Genomic DNA, 10946 nt, shown 5'->3' with positions numbered 1-10946 from the left:
TTGAAAAGCCAGCCAGTTGCTTTCCTTCGATAGCGCCCTCATACATGGTGGCGGCTTTGGCGACACCACAGTTACCGGGGACTTGAACCAACTGCTCATCGTCAATTGGAAACGAAACACTACCGTCCAGTGGCACCCCGTAAAAGATGGAATTGAATGAAGGTCGTCAGAGTAGGTCACGATGTATAACCAAGACCTGTACCGCGACAAGATACCCAAAACTCCTTGACAACTTGATTCGTAGCTCTGGATCCTCGCAGGCTACAAGCCGTTTTGTCTTATGTCAGCTACCGCAGGTAAAAGGAGCGAGCCGAATCAATGGCTTTTTCTACTAAAGAATTGCCTGCGCGTTCGAAACATCAAGCCTGGTTCCCTGGGGATACCAGTATTGAATGATCGAAGCCGTCCATGGGATAGATGAAATGAGAACCCACCTGGTAATCTTTTTCAGGAATAACGCTTTTTCTGCAGGGGAGACCTTGTCGCTGGGGAACGAGTCGTCGTTCAATGCTGCCTCGAGCCACTGGCGAGCGTTGGCGTTCTGGAAAACGAGTTTCTTAAGGGGGTCGCTAAGCTTGTCCAGCTCACTACGTGCTGCGTTGCCGCCCACGTTGTGAATAAGGGACTGTGCGAGTACGGGGCCGAACTGATTCATTGCCCCCGTGATCGTGCTTTGCGTACTTTCATCGTCGGTTTTCAGTGTAATGAAGGAAGTCTGGATGGGTTAGCTATGGCACAACACTGGCAGTAGGAGGGCTCGTTACACCTATCGTGTCTACCCTGACCATCTATGCCAATGCTATCAAACACTATCAAGATGTTGACGCAGCATGGTAGGTTCAAGCCACGATAAATGTAGCCCTTCTCTTCATCGAGGGGTGCATACCCAGAAATCAGCCGCAGCAGCTTTTGGCAATGGCTCCTTTCCATTGAGCATCTCAATGGCAAACGTGAAGATGTATCCGGCATTACTTTGAGGTTGGACTCGTGACAGGACATCAGGGCACCGCTGGATGGCCTTTTGGATGAATTCAATGCTGAATTGGGCCAACTCGGGGTCGTTTGATGGGTCTGACCGAAGGTTAGTTATGCGTGCTCTGTGCTTCAAGAATCAGGAAGGCATACGGCCAAGCATCCCAATATAACTTATAACCCATGGCAAAAGCTGGTCAATAACCTGGCGCATCTGGCCCCTGTAGTTCCCGTTATGCACATAGCTCAAGAAGACTTGAGCGGTATTTACTGCCGTAGGGGGCTGCTACATGCCAGGGACTGGTGAGAAGGTCAATCACCAACTGCGGAGGGAAAACAAATGGCCCCGGTTCGGTCTCCGAAAAGCCAGCTCGGACAACGTGATTGATATCAGTCTATTCCATTTCGTTAGCCAAGGTGTCAAAAATATTCTGGAAGAAACCGCAGTGACACTCAACATGATAGGCGGTGTCAGGGTAGCAGGTAATAGGATGGTAGATAATAGGATAGCTAGCGATAAATGCTGGCAATGATCAGTCACTTGAATGTAAGTAACACTTACCATCACTTGAAGACTGTCGGGAAACGTAGCCTTGATTTGGGCAAGGACGTTCATGATACTGATCTGTAGTTGTTCAAGTTCCGGACTAGTCTTGGCCGTCATCGAGCTCTCATCCGCGTCAAGATTTATGGGGGAATCCGAAGGTGACTGGAGGCCTTTAGCTGCTCCAAGCAAACATCGTAAAGATCGAACAGCGACTTGCAGGGCAACCTCATGCCCAGGTACCTGTTGGGTTGGCCGCTGGTTTGAATCGAATGATTGTATCACTGTAGGATCGTTCGGTTCCATCATAAATGATTCAGGCATAGATTTGAGCTGTATGGCCTTTTCGATATCGGAAGCGATTACCACGAGTAGTTGCCGGAAAGCCCCAAGGCGCTGCGGCTCCTCCGGGACAGCCTGGATGATGGAGGCAATAGCGCTGACTATCCGCTCCTCGGTGAGCGAATCCATAGGAACGCTATTTCGGATGACGCCGTACTGGTCGAGAAACGCGCCAACCTCAGGAGTTAGGATCGCCCTGCATGAAGAACAAAGCCTGTATATAGACTTGGCAGAAGGGCCAGCCAAGTGAGACTCGTTTAGGGCGCCGAACAGCAGATTCAGGGCTGCTGGTAGGAATTCAGCACGGCGTACGAAGTAATCCGAATACCTCTCGATAAGGGAAAGACACGTTTGTCTTGTCCGGACGGGCACAACCGATTGCCCCTGGCGCAACAGGTCAAACAGCTGAGAACCAAAAACTTTGGACAGGACTGCATCGCAAGAATCGTTGTCAGGAAGGCAATCGGATAAGGAGCCTAAACAAAAGGCTGCGGCTTCAAGCTCTGCCCAAGAAGTAGCGGAGAGGCTTTGGGTCGTTAGATCAGCGAAAACAGAGATTAGCGATTCGCCGGCAAGTGTGTACATGGTCTGAAGCAAGTCAGACACGTCCTTGCGCGCATCGCCGAACCCAACTCGTTCTGTTGAATCCCAAGCGTTGTACACACTGATGTGAGGGTATTGGATTTTCCGCCAACAATGAGAGACAACTTGCATAAGATACGATAACGGAGGTATGCTCCAGTTGACCGGCTGGTCTGGTTCTGAGAACAGATTATCGGTCATCGACTCGATGAGTGTAGCCCAGAAATCCAGGGCGGGAACAAATATCTTGTCTTCAGCGACCAGATGGCCCTGAGCAGCCAGCAATCCCAATAGCCCAGCCAGAAAGCGCTGCGCCCTTTCGTTAGATGGGTCAAGCAGCTCAGTAATTTGAGCGTCGCCGAATGCGATCATGAGGAGACCGAATTTCACTGAAGAAAAATCAAAATCGCCCTGCGTCAGCTCTTGATAGCGTTTCTGCGACCAGTCCGAGTCGAAGAGAGAATACAGCAAGTCGTAGTCATCCTGGGCGAAGAAATTCTGCCAATTGTTCAGGGAATCGGTCAGAATTTCTATCGCTGCCTCATAGATGTCATCCACAGCCAGACATTCTATCGTTGGACGAAGCAGGGGCCTCAAGTTGGCAGTCAGCTGATCGTTTGGTACACGTTCGCCGTAGGTCATCCAATCATGCAGGGCGTCGATGGCATCCCTCTGAACTCGCGGTCCTGCTGAGCCAGATAGGGAGACAGCCACGATGGTTGCTACGTCCTGAGAGTTTCTGACAAGACGTTCGTGAAGAGCAATGTATTTGCTAGATCTTGAATCTATCTTCTCTCCTTCTTCAGCTAGTGCCGCTGCGAACCACGCTACGCTGATGGCTTTCTGTGGAGTTAGCGAGGGAAATATATCCCTGACGGGCGCTGCGTCTTGGGCATCGTCTAGGACGTCTCCCTTATTCAGATCCAGGCAGTAGACGAGACCTCGAATGCATAGCGGCCATAGATGGGAGAAATGGACGTAATGGGTGACTAAGGCAGAGCAGAGCTTCCTGATGACTATCGAGCCAGCCCCGTTGTCCAGTGAAACGACAAGCCAGTTGATGAGCTTCTGTATCAGAAGTTTTGCCTCCTCATCATCGATGGTATCAGTGTTGAGTTTGACGACAAATGTGAGAGCCCCAAAAAACTTGACGTTGTCTGAAGATCTTGCCAGTAGGGCGTCTGCGATCTGCCAGCCGTCCGGGGACTTCTGTAGCCTCTGGAGAGATTCCTGGATCCGTGAGACAACAGCAGGTGAATTTGGCTGATACAAACTTTCGACTAACTGCGATATATGTCAGTAATGAAGAATGCCCTTCACATGCGATGAGGTGACAGGGCAGTTGGTGAATGGCGACGCGATGGTGTATAGCACTCAGCAACAGTGAGGATGCTTACTTGCCACGAGACAAGGGGGGAAACCTCGGAACACATGGGTAGACGGGTACAACACGCACATTCTCGATATCGTCAATGCTGGCTGGCTGAGGTATTTGGTCCATGACGCTCATCCATAATCATGGGATTTTGATAAGTGGTGGTCTGGGACAGCCTGATTCTGATATCGGTAGGTAGAGCTGGGTTAGAGCTTAGGTAAGGGGATTTTCTTGGAGCCCAAAATCAATCATTGATCGATGAAATACAAGGTGGGGCTAGATCCAGCTCCCCACAAGTAGGCACGGTAGCGGTAGCGACGTACCCAGCCTGCGATCCTCACACAAGACAAGTACTGAAGACTGTCATGTATGATGTGATGCAGTGTGGCAGTCCTTGGTATTCTCCTAGTGTAACCCATGAGCTTTCAGCAGATTCTCTGAGGCCGATCGACAAGAGAGGAACCTTGTTTCTGCCTTGTTAAGCACCAAGGCACTTAAAGTGCGTGCATTTTACGTGAGGGCGCTCGAGCCATCAACGCGATCTCTTGTATCGCTGTATTTCTGCCCCTCCAAATGGTCCCGTCCTAGGTACCTCATTGATTCTTATTCCGCTCGCGGCAGTTAGACATTCCTGCCGTTTTGTCTGTTGACAACCAAGCTGAACCTTATCCATGAGATATAATGATGTCGGTCTTCGTGTTGTCTCCTTTGGCGAATGAGTGATTGAAGGGGAGGGACTTGATGATGGCTTGTTGTCCATTGCCATTGTCGTCTTTGGGCGTCGAGGCAATGTAGCTATACAGCTCGGCATTACCCCTCCGCTATGTTCCCTCCTTCCTGGCCTGGCTAGGGGATTGCGCATAAACATGCCGACATGATCAAACTCGAATGAACTACACGTACATCCTCAGAGAAGAACATAGTGCTCTCTGTCCTACCCACGAACTGGTTTTTTTTTTTTGGAAGAGTTTCATTAACTGTCGTTTTTCTTGCCTTGCCGTCATCATAGACTGCCCAAAGCGACGTCTGCAATTGACCAGCTGTCTCGATTTAGCAGACACATTGGCAATCGACCGTTGACTCGGACCGCCAGCGAGGATAGTCAACAGAGTCTTGGTCTCTAACAGCTCGGCATCTACTCGCTGATGCGACTTCTCCGGTCCATATCCCTTTTATCGAGGAGTCTGCCCAGGCTCGTTGCACCTCCACTATCGAGAGTCCATTCCCTCACCTGTCGATCTCCTCGCCGAAACCCCCTGGTACTTGCGAACCCCTCGAATCACGCATATCGTGCATATACTACAGCAATAGATATGGAGAAGGTCGATACCACAAGCCGGCTAACCGCCTTGCGGAAGTTCATGAAGGAGCATAGTGTCGATGTCTATGTCGTGCCGTCCGAAGACAGCCACTCTTCCGAGTACATTGCCGCCTGCGATGCCCGCCGAGCTTTCATTTCGGGCTTCACTGGTTCTGCTGGTTGTGCCGTTATTGCACATGATAAGGCTGCCCTTGCTACCGACGGCCGCTACTTCAACCAGGCCTCCAAGCAGCTGGACAGCAATTGGACGTTGTTAAAGCAGGGTATCGAAAACGTACCGACCTGGCAGGAATGGTGTGCCGAACAGGCAGCTGGCGGCAAGAGTGTTGCCGTTGACCCGACTCTTCTGACTGCGGGAATAGCCAAGAAGCTATCCGACAAGATTAAGAAGGAAGGCGGCAAGGATTTGGTGCCCATCCAAGGAAACTTGGTTGATCAGGTATGGGCCAGCGAGCGGCCCCCGCGACCCAGTGAACCAGTCTTCATCCTTGAGGATAAATACGCTGGCAAGGATGTCAAGGCTAAGCTTACTGAGTTGCGTAAGGAGCTCGAGAAGAAGAAGGCATTTGGCTTTGTCGTTTCCATGCTGGATGAGATCGCCTGGCTTTTCAACCTTCGAGGCAGTGACATCCCCTACAACCCCGTTTTCTTCTCTTACGCCGTGGTTGCACCCGAGCACACCACACTGTACATCGACTCGTCAAAACTAGACGAAAAATACCAGGCGGTTCTGACCGAGGTTGGGGTGACCATCAAGCCATACGATGCTGTATTCAAGGAGGTTACGTCTTTGGGACAGAAGGGCCAGCAGGCCAACAGTGAGAAATCGGGCGAGTCGCAAAAGTTCCTCATCTCTAATAAGGCATCGTGGGCTCTCAAGCGTGCCCTGGGAGGAGATGAGATGGTGGAGGAAATGCGAAGCCCGATCGGCGATTCCAAAGCAGTGAAGAACGAGGCCGAATTAGAGGGTATGCGGGCTTGCCACGTCCGAGATGGTGCTGCTCTGATTGAATACTTCGCATGGCTCGAGCAAGAGCTTATCGTAAAGAAGTCCGTTCTGGATGAGGTGGACGCTGCCGACAAGCTTGAAGCCCTTCGCAAGAAGCAGGAGCACTACATCGGGCTGTCTTTTGATACAATCTCCTCCACCGGCGCAAAGTAAGTCCCCCACTTATATCGCATATTCCCCAATCGCAATTGATGTCTAAATATCCCCAGCGCCGCCGTCATCCATTACAAGCCTGAGAAAGGAGCATGCGCCACAATCGATCCGAATGCCATTTACCTCTGCGACTCAGGAGCGCAGTACCTGGACGGAACTACTGACACAACACGGACACTACACTTCGGAACCCCTACTCCAGAAGAGATTGAAGCCTACACATTGGTTTTGAAGGGAAACATCGCTCTGGACAAGGCCGTGTACCCCAAAGGCACTACAGGTTTTGCTCTCGATTGTCTAGCGCGGCAGCACCTGTGGAATCTTGGTTTGGACTACCGTCATGGGACTGGTCATGGCGTGGGTTCCTTCCTGAATGTCCACGAGGGCCCTATAGGGATTGGCACTAGGGTTCAATTTGCTGAAGTGGCATTGGCTCCTGGCAATGTCATATCCAATGAGCCTGGGTTCTACAAGGACGAATCGTTTGGGATTCGTATCGAGAACATCATCATGGTCAAGGAGGTGAAGACAAAGCACTCGTTCGGTGACAAGCCCTGGCTGGGATTCGAACATGTCACGATGGTGCCCTACTGCCGCAAGCTTATCGATACGAGCCTGCTAACGGATGGAGAGATTGCTTGGTTGAATGCATACAACGCCGAAATTTGGGACAAAACACACGGGTTCTTCAACAACGAGGTTGTATTAAACTGGCTGAAAAGGGAAACTGGACCCTACTGATTTGGGGAAGGCAAACACCGGCTCGATTCCTCGACCTGCAATTCATAGTCTTCCTAAGCATTATCGAAGCGAAGGAATGCAGATGCGGCAAAGAAGAAACCGAAGCTCAACTTGAAAGCAGGGTCCTTGCGTAGCGCTTCTAGAACGCGCGAGTTCTTGACTCGCTGTTTCACCCGCAGTTGATCGACCAGATCAACTCCATATCTGGCGGCGACCTAGAGGGGGCACAGTCGACGTTAGCTTAGCATACCTAGAAATGCTGAAGGCAAATTCAGGCCGTGATTGTTACCGAGTATCTTACCTGAACAATGACCACGGAAATACCCAGTAGCAGAACTAATGTTTTGGAGAAGACGCTGACCAGTAGCCCGGCGAGAAAACCTTGGCGGCAGGGAGATATGATTAGCTCAAGCACGAGCTCAGACAAGATGACATGAAGGGGTGGCCTTACCGCCAATACTTCCTCCGGACAGCTGTCTGAGCACGTCGGGATCCAGACCCTTCGCCTTTGTTGCCGCCACCGGACTCTTCTCTGCTGACTGAGACGTGAAGGGCCGCGGTACGGAGAGCGCGTCCATGCGCAGCGGGCGGCGGTGCTCCTTGAGCGCTACGGCCGTGCCGAGGGAGAAGCTGAGTCCCGTGCCCAGCAACGCGGTGCGGCGGAGCGCAGTGCGGCGGAGGAGGAGTGCCGACATCTTCTACTGTCTGCTGAGGCCTTTATTGAGGGCAAGTGCGTGCCCAATTGGGTATTGTCCACTGCGCAGCGGGGTGGAATCCGAATTCTGGAGGCTGTAGTGAGTCGGGTCGAGCTGAGAAGTCCTTATGCGGTGTTGCAGCGATGGTTCTGGGCATGCGTTTTCCCTGACGTCACTGGGCCGCAGCGGAGGTTCCGCTTGTTGGACGGGGACGAAGCGGGCCGAGGTCTGGTTGTCAGTTGTGGCACTTGGCACTCTCCTTGAGGGCAACCAAGGGTTAGTAATGCAATCTACATTTATCTTGGGATTGACCCATCAGTCTAATAGGTTCTATCTCTTAGAGATCTTCGGACTGGTGAAGTGTTTGCAGTGTAAATATGGAGGGTCCTTGTCTCACTCTCTGGGTGCGCTTTGGCAGGCTCAACTATATCCTGAATAGTGTGAACAGTACCATCCCAGCTCATGTGATTCATCAGATCCGACAGCGATTTCCCAAAAGGCTAAACGCCGCTGGAAAGGTGTTTGGACATTATCTCTCAGTTCTCGTTCTTCATTTCAGAGTGAAAAAGGGGTATATGAGGCAATACCAACAAAAATAACAACAACAGGCCGACTTTCCGGCGCAGACGTTTATCTCGGCTACCTTTAGCCAACAAATCTCACCCGTCTTGGAGAGTGACAAGACTCAACACAGCATCTTTGCCTCACCGCACGGCACGCAAGTGTATCAGCACTGTAATCCTTTCAAATTGATAATGTGCTTAGATTCATATCCCCTCGACCGCACAAGTTCATATTGATAGTTGCGGCCCAACCGATGATTCTCACACCTGATTGACTCTTTGGTTCGTTATTTTTGGCCTATCGTGAGGCTGATATGCGGTCGCCCGCACCTCCTTCCAGCTCCGACGCCATGTGCTGCTACGGTACATCACCCGACACTTGCGTATTCGGCGTCCCCAGGCCAATGTGGACGTGGACGTCTCGCGCCACCGGAAACCGGAGCACTCATTTACCCCAAATGGGACCATCCGGTGGGCAGCCCGGGCCTCTCAGGATAGTAATTCGGAGGCACACCCACGTTCCTCCGCGAAGCCAAGCCGTCGCCAAGCCGAGGCCAAGGCACCCGTGGGCACCCAAGCTTCAAATTATCCGCTGACGAGCTCCTGGAAATCTCCATCACCGCCGTGCCAACCGCCATTTCTCCTTCTAATTTAAGGAAGGTCTGTGTCTCAAGCAAGAACATCTAGACCTACGTTCGAAGGGTATGAGACCGCCACCTGCACCGCGAATGTTGTTTGCTCTTGCGCGAGAGGCTCGCGGCTGGGGCGACATGCAAGGGAGGACGGATGGAAGGGATCGTGTCGTGATGTGACCCTTAGCGCACCCCTCTTATCAATCGCGCCGGGGTCAAAATCTTGTCATGTCAACTAAAGGGGAGAAAATCCCTCCAATAGAATGAGCACGGATCCTGGATATCTTGGCGCACCACGACAACCTGACGATGGCTTCCCGTCGTTCCAAGCTTCGTCTAGACTTACTGGAAAACGAACGATATGGTTGGTTGATCTCTCCGGTTTGCCGAAATCTGCGGAGATCCCTATCCTGGAGCCGGGAGACAAAGATCAGGGGAAGGATAATGGGAGGGACGACGATTCAGGGCATATATTAAGCCGTCTCCCTGGCCGAGACGATCGTTCCCTTGATCCATCATCACAGCAACAGCCAGGCATAGTTCAGCTCTGTCACCATGATCGCCTCGCTCCTTGCCGTGCTGGCCGCTGCCACTGGCAGTCTTGCCTTCCCTTTGGAAAATGGCAATGTTACTGAGTTTTTCTCCGATCTCATGAGCCGTGCCACGCCCTCTGGTACCGGTACTCACAATGGATACTACTAGTCAGTGCCACTTACCCCCTTGTGTACTTCGATATCGGCCCCAACCTACTACATGTGGAAGAAAATCTACAATATCTACACCACCTAGACGATCATACTAGCTGTTGTGCATGCACTAGATGCTAACCTGTCTGCCTGTAGCTCCTTCTGGACTGATGGCGCCGGTGATGTAACCTACAACAACGAGGCCGGTGGTCAGTACAGTGTCAGATGGTCCGGCAACGGCAACTGGGTCGGTGGCAAAGGATGGAACCCGGGTAGCGCCCGGTAAGCTTATTCCTGCCTTCCCCTTCCCCCGACAGACAGTACGACGTCTTTCTCTATCCTCGCCCCCTCCCTATTCTAACAGAGAAATGTAATTCAAAAACAGCACCATCAACTACAGCGGGACCTACAGCCCCAACGGCAACAGCTACCTGGCCGTCTACGGCTGGACGCGCAACCCGCTGATCGAGTACTACATTGTCGAGAACTTTGGGACGTACAACCCGTCGTCGGGCGCCACGAACAAGGGCACCGTGACCAGCGACGGCAGCGTCTACCAGATAGGCGTCAGCCAGCGCAACAACGCGCCCTCGATCGAGGGCACCTCCAACTTCCAGCAATTCTGGTCCGTCCGCAACAGCAAGCGCACCGGCGGCACCGTCACCGTCGCCAACCACTTCGACGCCTGGGCCAAGGCCGGCATGCGCCTCGGCTCCCACGACTACCAGATCGTCGCCACCGAGGGCTACTTCTCCTCGGGCTCCGCGACCATCAACGTCGGCGCCTCTGCTGGTGGCGGCGGCAGTGGTGGTGGTGATAACGGCGGCGGTAATGGCGGCGGCGGCGGTAAGTAAACATCGTATGGGTCATCACCCCTGGCGACATATGATACTAACTATGCCATCCCAGGCAACAACGGTGGCGGCGGCGGCGGTGGCGGTGGCGGTGGTAGCGGCAACGTAAGTCAAAGTCGCCTATCCAGCGCGCTTTCGCGATAATTCCCCAATGCTAACATAAGTTGTGTTAGTGCGCTGCCATGTACGGACAATGTGGCGGCAACGGCTGGAATGGTGCGAAGTGCTGCTCTGCCGGTACTTGCAAAGCCAGCAATGAGTGGTATAGCCAGTGCCAGTAGGAAGCTTCCTTAAAAGGTAACAGGCAGTTCAGTGTGACTTGGTTATGGATATTGAGGGTATTTCGGCAAGGTTTTTCTCATGATCAGCCTTTGTAAATATTTCACTTCTTAAACACAGGACCAACAGCTTGCCATTATCATGGGCTGCATTCATTTCGTCCAGGCTGATGGAGGCGATGATTTAACTCATACACAC

The 10946-nt window shown here is 52.3% G+C and overlaps 4 protein-coding genes across 4 annotated transcripts; 2 read left to right on the top strand and 2 right to left on the bottom strand.

Annotated features, from left to right (window-relative positions):
• Positions 1 to 331: 331 nt before the first annotated feature.
• On the bottom strand, positions 332 to 3941 carry PG998_007504 (uncharacterized protein; the record flags this gene model as incomplete). The annotated part of the gene is made up of 5 exons (XM_066874320.1): positions 332 to 715; positions 887 to 1071; positions 1244 to 1367; positions 1535 to 3724; positions 3897 to 3941. The coding sequence occupies 5 exons, from the start codon at positions 3939 to 3941 to the stop codon at positions 332 to 334; spliced, it is 2928 nt and encodes a 975-aa protein (XP_066730265.1).
• Positions 3942 to 5128: 1187 nt separating this feature from the next.
• On the top strand, positions 5129 to 7039 carry PG998_007503 (Xaa-Pro aminopeptidase P; the record flags this gene model as incomplete). The annotated part of the gene is made up of 2 exons (XM_066874319.1): positions 5129 to 6294; positions 6355 to 7039. The coding sequence occupies 2 exons, from the start codon at positions 5129 to 5131 to the stop codon at positions 7037 to 7039; spliced, it is 1851 nt and encodes a 616-aa protein (XP_066730264.1).
• A 53-nt stretch (positions 7040 to 7092) lies between these two features.
• Positions 7093 to 7734, bottom strand: PG998_007502 (uncharacterized protein; the record flags this gene model as incomplete). The annotated part of the gene is made up of 3 exons (XM_066874318.1): positions 7093 to 7254; positions 7341 to 7420; positions 7491 to 7734. The coding sequence occupies 3 exons, from the start codon at positions 7732 to 7734 to the stop codon at positions 7093 to 7095; spliced, it is 486 nt and encodes a 161-aa protein (XP_066730263.1).
• A 1750-nt stretch (positions 7735 to 9484) lies between these two features.
• Positions 9485 to 10750, top strand: PG998_007501 (uncharacterized protein; the record flags this gene model as incomplete). The annotated part of the gene is made up of 5 exons (XM_066874317.1): positions 9485 to 9630; positions 9772 to 9897; positions 10001 to 10461; positions 10525 to 10574; positions 10643 to 10750. The coding sequence occupies 5 exons, from the start codon at positions 9485 to 9487 to the stop codon at positions 10748 to 10750; spliced, it is 891 nt and encodes a 296-aa protein (XP_066730262.1).
• Positions 10751 to 10946: the final 196 nt, after the last annotated feature.

Source organism: Apiospora kogelbergensis, assembly GCF_038363985.1.
Source record: "Apiospora kogelbergensis strain CBS 113332 chromosome Unknown utg000005l_segment0_segment0, whole genome shotgun sequence".
In the NCBI taxonomy this organism is placed as follows: domain Eukaryota; kingdom Fungi; phylum Ascomycota; class Sordariomycetes; order Amphisphaeriales; family Apiosporaceae; genus Apiospora; species Apiospora kogelbergensis.
Note: the sequence above shows the minus strand (reverse complement) of the source record. Positions and strands in the feature narration are given on the sequence as shown.